Source organism: Procambarus clarkii, chromosome 30 (assembly GCF_040958095.1).
Source record: "Procambarus clarkii isolate CNS0578487 chromosome 30, FALCON_Pclarkii_2.0, whole genome shotgun sequence".
Lineage (NCBI taxonomy): Eukaryota > Metazoa > Arthropoda > Malacostraca > Decapoda > Cambaridae > Procambarus > Procambarus clarkii.
This window is the reverse complement of record NC_091179.1, coordinates 32630721-32650791: the sequence shown is the minus strand read 5'-3', so window position 1 is coordinate 32650791 and position 20071 is coordinate 32630721. Positions and strand designations below refer to the sequence as shown.

General features: G+C 44.4%; 1 protein-coding gene across 1 annotated transcript in view; it reads right to left on the bottom strand.

Moving 5' to 3' along the window:
• Positions 1-8604: 8604 nt before the first annotated feature.
• Positions 8605-20071, bottom strand: part of LOC138370033 (prestalk protein-like) — a 76956-nt gene continuing 65489 nt past the window's right edge. Inside the window, exon 3 of the mRNA XM_069333807.1 lies at positions 8605-8738. Coding sequence (XP_069189908.1) covers positions 8605-8738 — 134 coding nt within the window. The remainder of the gene's footprint in view (positions 8739-20071) is intronic.

The following is a 20071-nucleotide window of genomic DNA, read 5'->3' as shown; positions in this document are numbered from 1 at the left end:
CTTTTTCCAGCTTCGTCTTGTGCTTGACAAAGTACGGGCTCCATGCTGGGGCCGCATACTCCAGGATTGGTCTTACATATGTGGTGTACAAGATTCTGAATGATTCCTTACACAGGTTCCTGAACGCCGTTCTGATGTTAGCCAGCCTCGCATATGCCGAAGACGTTATTCTCTTTATGTGGGCTTCAGGAGACAGGTTTGGTGTGATATCAACTCCTAGAACTTTCTCTCTGTCTGTTTCATTAAGTACTTCATCTCCTATTCTGTATCCTGTGCATGGCCTCCTGTTTCCACTGCCTAGTTTCATTACTTTGCATTTACTCGGGTTGAACTTCAACAGCCATTTGTTGGACCATTCACTCAGTCTATCCAGGTCATCTTGTAGCCTCCTACTATCATCCTCTGTTTCAATCCTCCTCATAATTTTTGCATCGTCGGCAAACATTGAGAGGAACGAATCTATACCCTCTGGGAGATCATTTACATATACCAGAAACAGTATAGGTCCAAGGACTGACCCCTGCGGGACTCCACTTGTGACGTCTCGCCAATCTGAGACCTCACCCCTCACACAGACTCGTTGTCTCCTGTTGCTTAGGTATTCCTCTATCCACCTGTGTGCCTCCTCTATGTGTGTGTGTGTGTGTGTGTGTGTGTGTGTGTGTGTGTGTGTGTGTGTGTGTGTGTGTGTGTGTGTGTGTGTGTGCGTGTGTGTGTGTGTGTGTGTTTACGAACTAAGGTATGCTCACAAGGTAGGCAACAAGGAACTTTCTTAGCCAGCATGTCAAGGAACCCACAAGTGTGAGAGGCAATGATGAACCAGCTAGACTCGACTTGATATTCACCCTGAATGAGTCAGAAATAGGGAAAGTCAAAGTTGAAGCCCCCATAGGAATGAGTGACCACAGTGTACTGGCTTTTGAGTACTTGGTGGAGTAGGGATAACCTATCCAAGGATGGGATCGGAGGGGAAAACACTAAATTACCGAAGAGGAAAATATGACGAGATGAGGAACTTCCTCAGGGAAATACCATGGGAAACAGACCTTAGAGACAAGAATGTGCAGGACATGATTGATTTTGTCACCCAGAAGTGCCAGGAAGCTGCAGACAGGTTTATCCCCGTCCTAAAGGAGAAAAACGAAAAACAACAGAAAAACCCATGGTTCAACCAGGAATGTAAGGTAGCAAAGCAACTGAGTAAAAGAACATGGAAAAACTACAGAAATAACAGAACACCGGAGAGCAGGGAGAGATACCAGAGGGCCAGAAATGAATACCTAGGAGTGAGGAGGGAAGAAGAGAGACAGTTTGAAAATGACATAGCGAGTAAAGCCAAGACCCAACCAAATCTGCTCCACAGCCACAGCAGGAGGAAAACAGCAGTGAAGGAACACGTGATGAAACTGTGAAAAGGGGAGAACAGATACATAGAGATTGACAAGAAGGTGTGTGAAGAACTCAACAAGAGATTCCAGGAGGGTTTCACAATATAACAAGGAAAAGCCCCTGCACTAAATGATGAGTCAAACCAAGCAACCTTGGAGGAATTTGACCTCACCAGTGATGAGGTCAAAAGGTGTCTGCTGGAGCTGGATGAGACAAAGGCTGTTGGGCCTGACAGAATCTCACCATGGATACTAAAGGAAGTGCAGAAGCACTTAGTGTTCCACTCTCTATAGTGTATAACAGGTCACTCGCAACAAGAGACTTACCAGAAAGTTGGAAGACAGGTAACATAGTCCCAATATACAAGAAGGATAACAGGCAAGAGGCACTGAACTACAGGCCAGTTTCCCTAACTTGTATACCATGCAAGGTGATGGAGAAGATCGTGAGGAAAAGGCTCGTAGATCATCTGGAGGGAAATAACTTTGTAACGCACCACCAACATGGGTTCAGGGATGGTAAATCGTGCCTCACAGGTTTAATAGAATTCTATGACCAGGCAACAAAAATTAGGCAGGAAAGAGAAATGTGGGCCGACTGCATTTTCCTGGACTACCAGAAAGCCTTTGACACAATACCCCATAAAAGGCTGTTACAAAAGTTGGAGCAACAGGCAGGAGTAAAAGGGAATGTGCTCCAGTGGATAAGGGAGTACTTAAGCAACAGGAAACAGCGAGTAACGGTGAGGGGGGAGACATCAGAGTAGCGAGATGTCACCAGCGGAGTCCCACAGGGCTCAGTACTTGGAACCAAACTGTTTCTAATATATGTAAACGATCTTCCGGAGGGTATAGACTCGTTCCTCTCAATGTTTGCTGATGATGCAAAAATGATAAGAAGGATTAAGACTATAGGATGAACTGGATAAACTGGAGGAATTGGTCTAGAAAATGGCTGCTAAAGTTCAACTCAGGAAAGTGTAAGGTAATGAGGTGAAATCCTGCAAGAGTCAAATAGAGAGAAAGATCTGGTGGTTGATATCACACAGAACCTGTCCCCAGAGGCCTACATCAAAAGAATATCATAAGCGGCATATGCTAGACTGGCCAACATAAGAACTGCCTTTAGAAACATGTGTAAGGAATCGTTCAGGACCCTATATACCACTTATGTAAGACCAATCCTGGAGCATGCAGCTCCAGCCTGAAGTCCATACCAAGTTAAACACAAGACAAAGTTAGAAAAGATTCAGTGGTATGCCACCAAGCTCGTCCTGGAACTGAGAGGAATGACCTACGAGGAAAGGCTAAAGGAGCTGAACATCACATCCCTGGAAAACAGAAGAGTAAGGTGGAGACATGATAACCACCTACAAAATTCTCAGGGGAATTGACAGGGTGGACAAAGACAAACTCTTCAGCACGGTTGGGAAACGAACAAGGGGATACAGGTGGAAACTTAGTACCCAGATGAGCCACAGACACGTTAGAAAGAATTTTTTCAGTGTCAGAGTAGTTAATAAACACTTTCGCGCTTTAGATTAGAGATAACTCGTCGCCGTTTTCTCTTACGATTCCGCATAACAGCCGAGTTTTCTCGTCCATCGAAAAAATATTTCTATAAATTCCATTTTTTAACCGAAATGGATGGGGATACTTTTGTTTTGTAGGGAATTTATTTGCGAATGTTTTGGTACCAGAATGAATATTATATCACATAAACTTCTATGAGTAAAAAAAAATACACAAAGTATGTTTGGGGGTGTGGCGAGCGTGTGGCAGTGGGTTCCCTTTAGCCGTTGATATATCCAACACGTGGCAAATATTTGTATGTGTTATGTATATGTCTGTGTAGGGAATTTTACTGCGATCACTGTCATACAAATTATAAAATGTTTCAACAAGTATAAATATGACAAACATCAAACGAACGAAAACAATGCGTTCGTTTCTGCCGCGAACGCATACTGAGCGACGTGGTTCTATATTTGGTGCTTCTCTTACACATGCTTTGTACAAATGTTATACAGTTCATCTTATAGAAAATTTTATTGCGAACACATTGGTATAAAAAAGAAATACGTACATAGAAAAGTAGGGTCAGGAAACGTATAAATGTATAAACTTTCCAAGCATGATTTCCCCCCCTGTGTTTTCGCCAGTGCGCTCGCGGCTAACTACTCTCCACTTCACACACTCTTGCGGGTGGGCAATTACCTATATTAAACATTCATATGCATATGTCCATGTAGAGAATTTTATTGCGATTCCAATGATACCAAAATTAGCGATGTAGGACAACTGTAGGTTTCACAACCATTAAGAGAGTGGAAACATTTTGTTGCTGTTTGGCGCTCTCGGCGAGTGATCTGCATAGTTTTTTATTTGGTGTTGGTACTCCTTATGCTTGGGCGGCATTTTATAGGAATGCTCTTATAGACAATTTCATTGCGAACACAGTGATACCAAATTTAAATACGTGCGCCTTCAATTATTGTCAGGACACTCAAAAGAGTGTACACTTTTCGGTCTTACCGCGTAGGCACGCGAAGTGCCGAAAGCATCTGGGGTATTGTTTTTTTTTGAGCGCCGAGAGCGCGAAAGTGTTATTAAATGGAATGCACGAGGAAGTGATGTGGTGGAGGATGACTCCATACACAGTTTCAAATGTAGATATGATAGAGCCCAGTAGGCTAAGGAATCTGTACACCAGTTGATTGACAGTTGAGAGGCGGGACCAAAGAGCCAAAGCTCAACCCCCGCAAGCACAATTAGGTGAGTACAAAGTTTTGCTTGCCAAGGTCAATCTTCACTTCATGGTATCCGTATCTGAAACTTTCATAGATTTGTATTACAAATTACCGAACACTTTTGGCTTACAGTCACACCAACATTTTAATTCGTGTATGGAAATTGCCTCCTAAACATCACTTAACATCTCCATCCAATTCTTCGCTTCTCTGTTGCTGATGTTATTTCTAACATGCCAGTGATAGCTTGGAGTTACATAGTCCCCCACCTGTAAGCCCTCCCTCATGTAACTTGCATGCCAGGGCGCCCGTCCATGGCAGACCTGTCAATTCTGACAACAGTCTTGACACTGAAAAACTATTGTATATATATATATATAGCAAACGTTCTTCGATATTCGTTTGTTTCTTGAAAAGTTTTCGGTGTGACGTGAGCCCCGAGGGTTTCCTCCCTTCGTGTTGCAGAACTCATTCTCATTACCTGAAGTTGACGTTTAGTGGCCTCTTGCAGGTTATCCTGTTTCTTATGTAAAGTCTTTCAAACTTGCTTTTAGCTCTCATGACTATCAACTAATTTTCCTAGCACACCTCCTCCTGAAGTTGTCTCTAAACGTAAGTGTTTTTTAGAAACAAAAATATATTATTTATATTGTTAAACCAACTTATTTTATGTTTATTATTAAGCTCCAAGGTGAGCCTAGGAGCAGTTGGGTTTGAGAAAATATTGCTTGAAAATCATAGCTTCTTTTTCCTGCATATTTTACCTCTACGAAGATATAGTCATGAATCACAGCCTTAGCTTTGGCAACACATTTATGACACTCTGACTCTCCAGCCAGAGTCGGGTCTCTGTCGTGTCTGTGACTCTCCAGGCAGTCGGGTCTCTGTCGTGTCTGTGACTCTCCAGGTTGAGTCGGGTCTCTGTCGTGTCTGTGACTCTCCAGGCAGTCGGGTCTCTGTCGTGTCTGTGACTCTCCAGGCAGTCGGGTCTCTGTCGTGTCTGTGACTCTCCAGGTTGAGTCGGGTCTCTGTCGTGTCTGTGACTCTCCAGGCAGAGTCGGGTCTCTGTCGTGTCTGTGACTCTCCAGGCAGTCGGGTCTCTGTCGTGTCTGTGACTCTCCAGGTTGAGTCGGGTCTCTGTCGTGTCTGTGACTCTCTAGGCAGAGTCGGGTCTCTGTCGTGTCTGTGACTCCAGGCAGAGTCGAGTCTCTGTCGTGTCAGTGACTCTCCAGGAAGAGTCGGGTCTCTGTCGTGTCTGTGACTCTCCAGGCAGAGTCGGGTCTCTGTCGTGTCTGTGACTCCAGGCAGAGTCGACGAGTCTCTGTCGTGTCGGGGATTCTCCAGGCAGAGTCGGGTCTCTGTCGTGTCAGTGACTCTCCAGGCAGAGTCGGGTCTCTGTCGTGTCTGTGACTCCAGGCAGAGTCGAGTCTCTGTCGTGTCAGTGACTCTCCAGGCAGAGTCGGGTCTCTGTCGTGTCTGTGACTCTCCAGGCAGAGTCGGGTCTCTGTCGTGTCTGTGACTCTCCAGGACGAGTCGGATCTCTGTCGTATCAGTGACTCTCCAGCCAGAGTCGGGTCTCTGTCGTGTCTGTGACTCTCCAGGCAGAGTCGGGTCTCTGTCGTGTCTGTGACTCCAGGCAGAGTCGGGTCTCTGTCGTGTCAGTGACTCCAGGCAGAGTCGAGTCTCTGTCGTGTCAGTGACTCTCCAGGCAGAGTCGGGTCTCTGTCGTGTCAGTGACTCTCCAGGCAGAGTCGGGTCTCTGTCGTGTCTGTTACTCTACAGGCAGAGTCGGGTCTCTGTCGTGTCTGTGACTCTCCAGGCAGAGTCGGGTCTCTGTCGTGTCTGTGACTCCAGGCAGAGTCGGGTCTCTGTCGTGTCAGTGACTCTCCAGGCAGAGTCGGGTCTCTGTCGTGTCTGTGACTCTCCAGGCAGAGTCGGGTCTCTGTCGTGTCTGTGACTCCAGGCAGAGTCGAGTCTCTGTCGTGTCAGTGACTCTCCAGGCAGAGTCGGGTCTCTGTCGTGTCAGTGACTCTCCAGGCAGAGTCGGGTCTCTGTCGTGTCTGTGACTCTCCAGGCAGAGTCGGGTCTCTGTCGTGTCTGTGACTCTCCAGGCAGAGTCGGGTCTCTGTCGTGTCAGTGACTCTCCAGGCAGAGTCGGGTCTCTGTCGTGTCTGTGACTCTCCAGGCAGAGTCGGGTCTCTGTCGTGTCAGTGACTCTCCAGGCAGAGTCGGGTCTCTGTCGTGTCTGTGACTCCAGGCAGTCGGGTCTCTGTCGTGTCTGTGACTCCAGGCAGTCGGGTCTCTGTCGTGTCTGTGACTCCAGGCAGTCGGGTCTCTGTCGTGTCCGTAGCGATTTCTATATCCCTGAGCGAGTATGCGCCGTTTATCGCTACGCCATTTAGTCTTCCCCCAAACCTTTTATGCTTGAACTACGCAATTTGTCAAATGCGTTCTTCATCCAGCTTGAGTTGCATTACGGCGTGCTGTGTCACCCTGCTGGTCACCCTGCTGGTCACCCCAGCCACGGCCGCGCACCAACTCTTCACTCTGGCTGTTCACATTTGTAAACATTTCCGATCAACTGGCTGCCCATATTTTTTGTTTTTAGTTTATTAATACTTTTTACCTCAATCCTTCGCTAAACATTTTACCAATATCCTCTTTATGTTCTTCGTCCTCCTGGCCTTCTCCTCTTCCGTTACTCTGTCCACTAAACATCCGGCTAAACATCCGGCTACACTCAGAAGTCCTATTGGTCTATGTAAAGCCAATAGGTTTAAACATGTCCAACTGTTCACACTCATGTTCTTATCCGTTCTACACAGACCAAAGGTGGGAAACAATTTAAAAATGAGGATTTTAATTGGTACTCTTCAAATTGTCAAATCTCTAATTATTCCTAAGTGTGAGGACATTACTAAATTTATAAAACCCCGAAGATTATGTTAAGATTTGAGTAAGTCATCGCAGATAATAACTACATTCAACCAATCCTGGTTAAAACATTCGCTCCTTAGAGTCGCTGATTGAATTGTCAAAGTAATGAATTTTCGATCATGAGATCGATCTTAGACACTGTTCAATGTAATACACAATATATCTCTGGCTGGAATAGGTTCCTCGTTGCAGCTGACTGTGTTGGTTGGCATATTGTGATTCTTAAACAGATCCCAAAAACACGAGGAAATATATTTAGTGTGACTAACAATTCCTTTTGTGGTAGTTGTAGAAGAGGTTATAAAGTAAACAACATTTGCAGAAGTAGTTCTAGTAGTATTAGTACAAATAGTAAAAATAATATTAGACGTATTATTAAATGGAGAACAGTGTTTCGAATACTTATCCTCTAGTTGGTTCACTAATACCAACCTGGAGAGTGAAGTCTAAGGAATGGTCGTAGGAGGAGGAAGCCTTCTGAGTTTCTGATGGGATCCCATGTACCAGCGAGGGTTGCCTACTGTTAGTAACGGATACACTCTGTTTAGACAGAGTGGGTTTAATAAATTTAATATACACACGCATACGCACGCACACATTCATGACACGTACACACACACGTAAAACACACTCTCTATCTCTCTGTCTCTCTCTCTCTCTCTCTCTCTCTCTCTCTCTCTCTCTCTCTCTCTCTCTCTCTCTCTCTCTCTCTCTCTCTCTCTCTCTCTCTCTCTCTCTCTCTCTCTCTCTCTCTTTCTCTCTCTTTCTCTCTCTCTCTCTCTCTCTCTCTCTCTCTCTCTCTCTCTCTCTCTCTCTCTCTCTCTCTCTCTCTCTCTCTCTCTCTCTCTCTCTCTCTCTCTCTCTCTCTCATTCTGTCTGTCTGTCTGTCTGTCTGTCTGTCTGTCTGTCTGTCTCTCTCTCTCTCTCTCTCTCTCTCTCTCTCTCTCTCTCTCTCTCTCTCTCTCTCTCTCTCTCTCTCTCTCTCTCTCTCTCTCTCTCTCTCTCTCTCTCTCTCTCTCTCTCTCTCTCTGCCTTCCTGGAGGCGGGAACACTACAGTTTCCCCCTTCCCTTCTTTTCATATATAATTCATCCCTTTCTCTAAATTTCTTTTTGACGCACCTTACCCTCGGCAAATCCCATCCTCTCATCCATCACTTTCTTCCTCCGCTTCCTCTCTTTATCCCCATTCTCTCCATTCCCCTCCTTCCTGCCCTTTCTTCGCCTTTCCTCCCTCCTCCTCCTCCTCCTCCTGCTCCTGGCAAGGTGCTGACACCCCAGAATAAGTTCATATCACCAAAATCTGAAAAAATATGTAATATTGGTTCTTTGGAAAGCACGGGCGTGAAAGCCTTGTTAAGGGGCACTCATCGAGGAAATTTACATGGCAATATTTTTCCAAGCTGTTATCACACGTAATGCGCTGCTGTGTTGACGCTATCGGCCTCAGAGTCAAAAATGTTGGTGTTCTGGTGACAATAAACACGCAGTAAAATTGGTGCCCACCCGACGTAAGAATTATCATCGGTCTTTATTGTCTTGGTGTCCGGACGTCCAGGTTCACACGCTTCTGGCTTGGGCGAAACATCATCAGATTTGACGCTAAACTTGACTCCCAAGGTGACTCAATTTTGATTTCTAGTTTGCCAGTTATGTGTCGTTCTCCTGCACGAATAAGAGAAGTTAGAAAAATTATAAAATTTATTCTCGGTGTGGCATTTACATTTGGAGTCTGTTGTTGCTTCAACACCAGGACTAAACGAGTGTGAGTGCCAGTGAAGCAAGTCATCACAAGTCTGATATATATGAATACATCGATCACAGACATTGTCACAACATTTACGGGTCAAAATAAACTGATGCATTAATAAGAAGCAAGACGCACACGTGAGCTCATCAGTTGCAAACGATCTGGTTGGCAGCGGAAAATACATTTGTTACAATTTTTGTCTTAACTGTGGTAGAGGTTAAGAACACTCTCCAGGATAAAGGTTTATATGTGTAGATTACATAATGAGCTGACAACACCACTGTGGCCCCAGAGAGATAGTTATAAGATGCTCCTCTTAGTAAATCTCAAGAACAGAACGGTACTTGAACGGTACCAGAACGGTACTTGAACGGTACAAGAACGGTGCTAGAAAAGGTGAATGGAATGTTTATTTTCACAGAAGTGTAGATGACAATTTATATGATACTCAAGAATATTGCGAGGTTAGTATGAACTGGAAAACTGAAAATGACCAGTCATTAAATGATCGTTGATCAGACGATGATCATCAGGTGATTGGTCTTGTGTTGCCCGGGAGTAACCAGTAATAATTTTAATGTAATTGTAATTATTCGTGATGCCCAATTGAATAATTATTGAATAATTTTAAACGCTACAGAGTAATTCCTTAAATTGTAATAATTATGTTCCATAAAACCATTGATGCTATTTAAGAACGTTGCCTAATAGCTCTCGTCAGATTACTCGCTGTGAAGACTGAGTGAATATTAAATAGTGAAGGAAAGTAAATAAGCAAAATGTTTTAAAGGCTCAAATTTAAATTAAGACGGACCAATTATATTCAGTTCGACAGGTGTGAGTGGACGAGGTGCGTAGACCAGGGTGTGGCCTGAGAGTAGACCAGGGTGTGGCCTGAGAGTAGACCAGGGTGTGGCCTGAGAGTAGACCAGGGTGTGGCCTGAGAGTAGACCAGGGTGTGGCCTGAGAGTAGACCAGGGTGTGGCCTGAGAGTAGACCAGGGTGTGGCCTGAGAGTAGACCAGGGTGTGGCCTGAGAGTAGACCAGGGTGTGGCCTGAGAGTAGACCAGGGTGTGGCCTGAGAGTAGACCAGGGTGTGGCATGAGAGTAGACCAGGGTGTGGCCTGAGAGTAGACCAGGGTGTGGCCTGAGAGTAGACCAGGGTGTGGCATGAGAGTAGACCAGGGTGTGGCCTGAGAGTAGACCAGGGTGTGGCCTGAGAGTAGACCAGGGTGTGGCCTGAGAGTAGACCAGGGTGTGGCCTGAGAGTAGACCAGGGTGTGGCCTGAGAGTAGACCAGGGTGTGGCCTGAGAGTAGACCAGGGTGTGGCCTGAGAGTAGACCAGGGTGTGGCCTGAGAGTTGACCAGGGTGTGGCCTGAGAGTAGACCAGGGTGTGGCATGAGAGTAGACCAGGGTGTGGCCTGAGAGTAGACCAGGGTGTGGCCTGAGAGTAGACCAGGGTGTGGCCTGAGAGTAGACCAGGGTGTGGCATGAGAGTAGACCAGGGTGTGGCCTGAGAGTAGACCAGGGTGTGGCCTGAGAGTAGACCAGGGTGTGGCCTGAGAGTAGACCAGGGTGTGGCATGAGAGTAGACCAGGGTGTGGCCTGAGAGTAGACCAGGGTGTGGCCTGAGAGTAGACCAGGGTGTGGCCTGAGAGTAGACCAGGGTGTGGCCTGAGAGTAGACCAGGGTGTGGCCTGAGAGTAGCCCAGGGTGTGGCCTGAGAGTAGACCAGGGTGTGGCCTGAGAGTAGACCAGGGTGTGGCCTGAGAGTAGACCAGGGTGTGGCCTGAGAGTAGACCAGGGTGTGGCCTGAGAGTAGCCCATGGTGTGGCCTGAGAGTAGACCAGGGTGTGGCCTGAGAGTAGCCCAGGGTGTGGCCTGAGAGTAGCCCAGGGTGTGGCCTGAGAGTAGACCAGGGTGTGGCCTGAGAGTAGACCAGGGTGTGGCCTGAGAGTAGACCAGGGTGTGGCCTGAGAGTAGACCAGGGTGTGGCCTGAGAGTAGACCAGGGTGTGGCCTGAGAGTAGACCAGGGTGTGGCCTGAGAGTAGACCAGGGTGTGGCCTGAGAGTAGACCAGGGTGTGGCCTGAGAGTAGACCAGGGTGTGGCCTGAGAGTAGACCAGGGTGTGGCCTGAGAGTAGACCAGGGTGTGGCCTGAGAGTAGACCAGGGTGTGGCATGAGAGGCGACCCAATGACTAAGGTCACTAAGAGTTATGCCATTGACATGTGAGGTTAGGTTAGGTTTGGGGCTCAGGAACACCGTGTCAGATTTACAATGTGGCCCAAGTAACATTTTAGACACTTGGGCCACACTGTGTTCTCACTGCTGTTGACACTTGGGCCACACTGTGTTCTCACAGCTGTTGACACTTGGGCCACACTGTGTTCTCACTGCTGTTGACACTTGGGCCACACTGTGTTCTCACTGCTGTTGACACTTGGGCCACACTGTGTTCTCACAGCTGTTGACACTTGGGCCACACTGTGTTCTCACTGCTGTTGACACTTGGGCCACATTGTGTTCTCACAGCTGTTGACACTTGGGCCACACTGTGTTCTCACTGCTGTTGACACTTGGGCCACACTGTGTTCTCACTGCTGTTGACACTTGGGCCACATTGTGTTCTCACAGCTGTTGACACTTGGGCCACACAGTGTTCTCACTGCTGTTGACACTTGGGCCACATTGTGTTCTCACAGCTGTTGACACTTGGGCCACACTGTGTTCTCAAGGCACTTGGGCCACACTGTGTTCTCACTGCTGTTGACACTTGGGCCACACTGTGTTCTCACTGCTGTTGACACTTGGGCCACACTGTGTTCTCACTGCTGTTGACACTTGGGCCACACTGTGTTCTCATTGCTGTTGACACTTGGGCCACACTGTGTTCTCACTGCTGTTGACACTTGGGCCACACTGTGTTCTCACAGCTGTTGACACTTGGGCCACACTGTGTTCTCACTGCTGTTGACACTTGGGCCACACTGTGTTCTCACTGCTGTTGACACTTGGGCCACACTGTGTTCTCACAGCTGTTGACACTTGGGCCACACTGTGTTCTCACTGCTGTTGACACTTGGGCCACACTGTGTTCTCAAGGCACTTGGGCCACACTGTGTTCTCACAGCTGTTGACACTTGGGCCACACTGTGTTCTCACTGCTGTTGACACTTGGGCCACACTGTGTTCTCACAGCTGTTGACACTTGGGCCACACTGTGTTCTCACTGCTGTTGACACTTGGGCCACACTGTGTTCTCACTGCTGTTGACACTTGGGCCACACTGTGTTCTCATTACTGTTGACACTTGGGCCACACTGTGTTCTCACTGCTGTTGACACTTGGGCCACACTGTGTTCTCACAGCTGTTGACACTTGGGCCACACTGTGTTCTCACTGCTGTTGACACTTGGGCCACACTGTGTTCTCACTGCTGTTGACACTTGGGCCACACTGTGTTCTCAAGGCACCTGGGACACACTGTGGTCTGATATATAATGATATCGACAGATAATTAATGCAACAATATAATGAATGAGATGTTTTCACGAGCCATGAATGACACCATTAACGTTTCCTCGGATATCATGGTGATACAATGGTGATACTATGGTGATGTATGTTTGTGGAAAAAATGCTTAATACGCAATAATGTTAACGATTTGAACTGGTCAGTGGAGCTTGGGAGGCGCTTCTTCCTGGTCGGCGTTCAAGCCCCGACCGTCCAAGTGGTTGGGTTCCATTCCTTCCCCTCCGTCCTGCCCCAAATCCTTATCCTCATATCTTTTCCAAGTTCCATGTAGTCGTAATGGCTTAGCGCTTTTCAGTTAATTACCAATTGTCAGTTAAAGACCAAAGTGATAGAAACAAAGTTGATAATGACGTTTATATTAAGTTCAGTAGCTGTTATAGAAACAGCTATATATATATATATATATATATATATATATATATATATATATATATATATATATATATATATATATATATATATATATATATATATATATATATATATATATATATATATATATATATTTCCTCGTCTGGAACAAAACAGATTTTTTCAATAGATGGAGAATAATAATATTTAATCTGTTACTCTCCTTTGAAACGCTTGCATATGATTAATGAGATGAAGGATTATTGTCCCCAAAAATTTAAATTTTAATTTCCAGAAAGGAGCTTATTCTCATTTTTATTAAATTGATTAAACTAAAAAAATTGTCTAATTTGTTTTTAATTTTTAAGACTTTTTCACGTGTAATTCTTTTTTTCTCAGACACGCAAACTTTAACAAAATCTCCTTCATACACAGGTTGTGAAATTATTTCTTTTGATAACCAATGATTAAAATTTATCAGTATTATTGAGACAGTGACCTGCAGGAGGGGTAACCCGTCATCAATACTACGCTGTCATAGTGACCTGCAGGAGGGGTAACCCGTCATCAATACTACGCTGTCATAGTGACCTGCAGGAGGGGTAACCCGTCATCAATACTACACTGACATAGTGACCTGCAGGAGGGGTAACCCGTCATCAATACTACACTGACATAGTGACCTGCAGGAGGGGTAACCAGTCATCAATACTACACTGACATAGTGACCTGCAGGAGGGGTAACCCGTCATCAATACTACACTGACATAGTGACCTGCAGGAGGGGTAACCCGTCATCAATACTACACTGACATAGTGACCTGCAGGAGGGGTAACCCGTCATCAATACTACACTGACATAGTGACCTGCAGGAGGGGTAACCCGTCATCAATACTACACTGACATAGTGACCTGCAGGAGGGGTAACCCGTCATCAATACTACGCTGTCATAGTGACCTGTAGGAGGGGTAACCCGTCATCAATACTACACTGACATAGTGACCTGCAGGAGGGGTAACCCGTCATCAATACTACACTGTCATAGTGACCTGTAGGAGGGGTAACCCGTCATCAATACTACACTGTCATAGTGACCTGTAGGAGGGGTAACCCGTCATCAATACTACACTGACATAGTGACCTGCAGGAGGGGTAACCCGTCATCAATACTACACTGACATAGTGACCTGCAGGAGGGGTAACCCGTCATCAATACTACACTGTCATAGTGACCTGTAGGAGGGGTAACCCGTCATCAATACTACACTGACATAGTGACCTGCAGGAGGGGTAACCCGTCATCAATACTACACTGTCATAGTGACCTGTAGGAGGGGTAACCCGTCATCAATACTACACTGACATAGTGACCTGCAGGAGGGGTAACCCGTCATCAATACTACACTGACATAGTGACCTGCAGGAGGGGTAACCCGTCATCAATACTACACTGACATAGTGACCTGCAGGAGGGGTAACCCGTCATCAATACTACACTGTCATAGTGACCCTAACAAGGGGTAACCAGTCATCAATACTACACTGTCATAGTGACCCTAACAAGGGGTAACCAGTCATCAATACTACACTGTCATAGTGACTCTAACAAGGGGTAACCAGTCATCAATACTACACTGTCATTGTGACCCTAACAAGGGGTAACCAGTCATCAATACTACACTGTCATAGTGACCCTAACAAGGGGTAACCAGTCATCAATACAACACTGTCATAGTGACCCTAACAAGGGGTAACCAGTCATCAATACTACACTGTCATAGTGACCCTAACAAGGGGTAACCAGTCATCAATACTACACTGACATAGTGACCCTAACAAGGGGTAACCAGTCATCAATACAACACTGTCATAGTGACCCTAACAAGGGGTAACCAGTCATCAATACAACACTGTCGTATTGACCCTAACAAGGGGTAACCAGTCATCAATACTACACTGTCATAGTGACCCTAACAAGGGGTAACCAGTCATCAATACAACACTGTCGTAGTGACCCTAACAAGGGGTAACCAGTCATCAATACTACACTGTCATAGTGACCCTAACAAGGGGTAACCAGTCATCAATACTACACTGTCATAGTGACCCTAACAAGGGGTAACCAGTCATCAATACTACACTGACATAGTGACCCTAACAAGGGGTAACCAGTCATCAATACAACACTGTCATAGTGACCCTAACAAGGGGTAACCAGTCATCAATACAACACTGTCGTAGTGACCCTAACAAGGGGTAACCAGTCATCAATACTACACTGTCATAGTGACCCTAACAAGGGGTAACCAGTCATCAATACTACACTGTCATAGTGACCCTAACAAGGGGTAACCAGTCATCAATACTACACTGTCATAGTGACCCTAACAAGGGGTAACCAGTCATCAATACTACACTGACATAGTGACCCTAACAAGGGGTAACCAGTCATCAATACACCTCACCAGCACGAGGGGTCATCAGGGCTAGGAGACCCCTGCAGGGCGGTGAGGTAACATGTCAGGGCAACACTCACATATACACTCCAGGGACCGGTAACCACTCATTGTGAGGTGTCTGACGCAATGGCCTCTATGAAGTCTATGACCTATATGAAGCCTGTATGAAGTGTATGAAGCCTGTATGAAGTGTATGAAGCCTGTATGAAGTGTATGAAGCCTGTATGAAGTGTATGAAGCCTGTATGAAGTGTATGAAGCCTGTATGACTTATATGAAGCCTGTATGAAGTGCATAAAGCCTGTATGAAACCTGTATGAAGCCTGTATGAAGCCTGTATGACTTGTATGAAGCCTGTGTGACTTGTATGAAGCCTGTATGACTTGTATGAAGCCTGTATGAGGTGTATGACCTGTATGAAGCCTGTATGAAGCCTATGTGACTTGTATGAAGCCTGTATGAAGCCTGTATGAGGTGTATGACCTGTATGAGCCTGTATGAAGCCAGTATGAGGTGTATGAAGGCAGTATGAAGCGTATGACCTGTATGAGGTGTATGACCTGTATGAGCCTGTATGAAGCCAGTATGAGGTGTATGAAGGCAGTATGAAGCGTATGACCTGTATGAGGTGTATTACCTGTATGAAGGCAGTATAATGTGTATGACCTGTATGAAGGCAGTATAATGTGTATGACCTGTATGAAGGCAGTATAATGTGTATGACCTGTATGAGGTGTATGACCTGTATGAAGCCTGTATGAGGTGTATGACCTGTATGAAGCCTGTATGAGGTGTATTACCTGTATGAAGGCAGTATGAAGCGTATGACCTGTATGAAGGCAGTATGACGTGTATGACCTGTATGAAGCGTATGACCTGTATGAAGCCAACAAGTGACAATATAACACAAAGCGGGACAGAAAGGTTTACAATGAAAAGCTCAATAAGAGACTCGACAATGATTCGAGCCAACACACTGGGTACCTCCACACTCACGCACTGGACCCTTTACCAACGACACGCACCATGGAGCGCCTGACAGCTGAGTGGACAGCACTTCGGATTCGTAGTCCCGAGGTTCCGGGTTCTATTCCCGGTGGAGGCGGAGACAAATGGGCAAAAAGTTTCTTTCACCCAAATGCTCACCTAGCAGTAAATAGTTACATGGGAGTTAGACAGCTGCTACAGGCTGCTTCCTATGGATGTGTAACAAAAAGGAGGCCTGGGCGAGGACCGGGCCGCGGGGACATTAAGCCCCGAAATCATCTCATGATAACCTCGGGCTACGGTACAAGATTTCTACCCTCAGTACTTCTCTTCCTTGTGCATGTCGTGGTTCAGTGGTCCAAGGCGTGTGATTGTGTGCACGTTCGAATCCTCCTGATGGCTCCTACTGGTTTCCTCATTAATACGCTACCGCTACATTAATGTTATTTCCTTGTGCATGTTTATAAAAGTAATACAAAATAAGAAGGAGGTGATTCTTGAGAGCTGCCCAAGAACAGTAGACATGTTCTACTTTGTTAAACTTATACCATAAAGTATCAGATTGTTGTATGATACTGGGTAATGAAACTGAGCTTTGGTGATAACATATCAGTTAATCACGGAAGTTATACAAAGACTTGCAATAAAACTTAGCTTAAGATATAAATGAATAAAAAGGGAAGACACTGAGAGACAATAACCTTGCAGTAAAAACTGAGGAATTCTTTATAGTAATCTCCATAAAGGCCTGGGTAATAAAGATGTGGGTAATAGCGTGCTGGATAATAAAGGCCTGGGTAATAAAGTGACTGAAGGAGACCAAGACAATGGACACTCACGCACCGGATCTCTTTCTCCTTCTACCAGGAAAGAAACACAATTTAAAAATCCCCAGAAATTTGAATATTTAATCCGACAAAGGAAGAGAATTATGAAATCTTTCACACAAATATATTCGTTAAATGAAACAGTTCGTCACTGGATATGGAAACTAGTCATTTTATGAGCATTATATCAGTTCTGCCACTGAGGAAAAACGCAGATATGTCATTGACAAAAATGGAAACTATTCACATTAGCTCGGCATTCAACTGGGCTGTGAATTAATTAATGCCGCTTCCGGAGGAGGTAATTCCCTCAATATCCGTTTATGTTTGTGAAGAGACTTAGAGCCGCAGTTCCCTCATCCACCCGCTACTGCGGCTTAACTCAACCATAACTTGGCTGACAGCTGCAGCCTACCTCAACCATAACTTGGCTGACAGCTGCAGCCTACCTCAACCATAACTTGGCTGACAGCTGCAGCCTACCTCAACCATAACTTGGCTGACAGCTGCAGCCTACCTCAACCATAACTTGGCTGACAGCTGCAGCCTACCTCAACCATAACTTGGCTGACAGCTGCAGCCTACCTCAACCATAACTTGGCTGACAGCTGCAGCCTACCTCAACCATAACTTGGCTGACAGCTGCAGCCTACCTCAACTATAACTTGGCTGACAGCTGCAACCTACCTCAACCATAACTTGGCTGACAGCTGCAGCCTACCTCAACCATAACTTGGCTGACAGCTGCAGCCTACCTCAACCAAAACTTGGCTGACAGCTGCAGCCTACCTCAATGATAACTAGGCTGAAAGCTGCAACCTACCTCAACCATAACTTGGCTGACAGCTGCAGCCTACCTCAACCATAACTTGGCTGAAAGCTGCAACCTACCTCAACCATAACTTGGCTGACAGCTGCAGCCTACCTCAATAATAACTTGGCTGAAAGCTGCAACCTACCTCAACCATAACTTGGCTGACAGCTGCAGCCTACCTCAACCATAACTTGGCTGACAGCTGCAGCCTACCTCAACCATAACTTGGTTGACAACTGCATCGTAGCTCCACCTCGTACTAAGTTATGGTAAGATATAACTCTGTGAGTAAACACATCACACTACTGAAATAAACTACACTCTACTGAAGTAAACTACACTCTACTGAAGTAAACTACACACTACTGAAGTAAACTACACACTACTGAAGTAAACTACACACAATTGAAGTAAACTACTCACTATGGAAGTAAACTACACACTACTGAAGTAAAGTAAATTACACACTACTGATGTAAAGTAGATTACACACTACTGAAGTAAAGTAAACTACACACTACTGAAGTAAAGTAAACTACACACTACTGAAGTAAAGTAAACTACACACTACTGAAGTAAAGTAAACTACACACTACTGAAGTAAACTACACACTACTGAAGTTAACTACACACTACTGAAGTAAACTACACACTACTGAAGTAAACTACACACTACTGAAGTAAACTACAAAGTATTGAAGTAAACTACAAAGTAAAGGAGTAAACTACAAAGTATTGAAGTAAACTTTAAAGTACTGAAGTAAACTACAAAGTACTGAAGTAAACTACACAATACTGAAGTAAACTACTCACTACTGAAGTAAAGTACAAAGTACAGAAGTAAACAACAAAGTACTGGAGTAAACTACAAAGTACTGAAGTAAACTACAAAGTACTGAATTAAACTACAAAGTACTGAAGTAAACTACAAAGTAAGAAACTAAACTACAAATTACTGAAGTAAACTACAAATTACTGAAGTAAACTACAAATTACTAAAGTAAACTACAAATTACTAAAGTAAACTACAAATTATTAAAGTAAACTACAAATTACTAAAGTAAACTACAAATTACTGAAGTAAACTACAAATTACTGAAGTAAACTACAAATTATTGAAGTAAACTACAAAGTAATGAAGTAAACTACGCAGTACTGAAGTAAACTACAAAGTAATGAAGTAAACTACGCAGTACTGAAGTAAACTACAAATTACAGAAGTAAACTGCAAATTACTAAAGTAAACTACAAATGACTGAAGTAAACTACAAAGTACTGAAGTAAACTACAAAGTAATGAAGTAAACTACAAAGTACTGAAGTAAACTACAAACTACTGAAGTAAACTACAAAGTACTGAAGTAAACTACAAAGTACTGAAGTAAACTACAAAGTACTGAAGTAAACTACAAAGTACTGAAGTAAACTACAAAGTATTGCAGTAAACTACAAAGTACTGAAGTAAACTACAAAGTACTGAAGTAAACTACAAAGTACTGATGTAAACTACAAAGTACTGAAGTAAACTACAAAGTAATGAAGTAAACTACAAAGTAATGAAGTAAACTACAAAGTACTGAAGTAAACTACAAAGTACTGAAGTAACCTACAAAGTACTGAAGTAAACTACAAAGTACTGAAGTAAACTACAAAGTACTGAAGTAAACTACAAAGTACTGAAGTAAACTACAAAGTACCGAAGTAAACTACAAAGTACTGAAGTAAACTACAAAGTACTGAAGTAAACTACAAAGTACTGAAGTAAACTACAAAGTACTGAAGTAAACTACAAAGTACTTAAGTAAACTACAAAGTACTGAGGTAAACTACACAGTAATGAGGTAAACTACAAAGTACTGAAGTAAACTACAAAGTACTGAGGTAAACTACACACAACTGAAGTAAACCTCAAACTATGACCTTCATATACGAATTATTAACAGTGAAGACTTCACACCCGATTATATGTTGTGGGTGATTGTAGTCTTTATTGTGGGTGATTGTAGTCTTTATTGTGGGTGATTGTAGTCTTTATTGTGGGTGATTGTAGTCTTTATTGTGGGTGATTGTAGTCTTTATTGTGGGTGATTGTAGTCTTTATTGTGGGTGATTGTAGTCTTTATTGTGGGTGATTGTAGTCTTTATTGTGGGTGATTGTAGTCTTTATTGTGGGTGATTGTAGTCTTTATTGTTGGTGATTGTAGTCTTTATTGTGGGTGATTGTAGTTTTTATTGTGGGTGATTGTAGTCTTTATTGTGGGTGATTGTAGT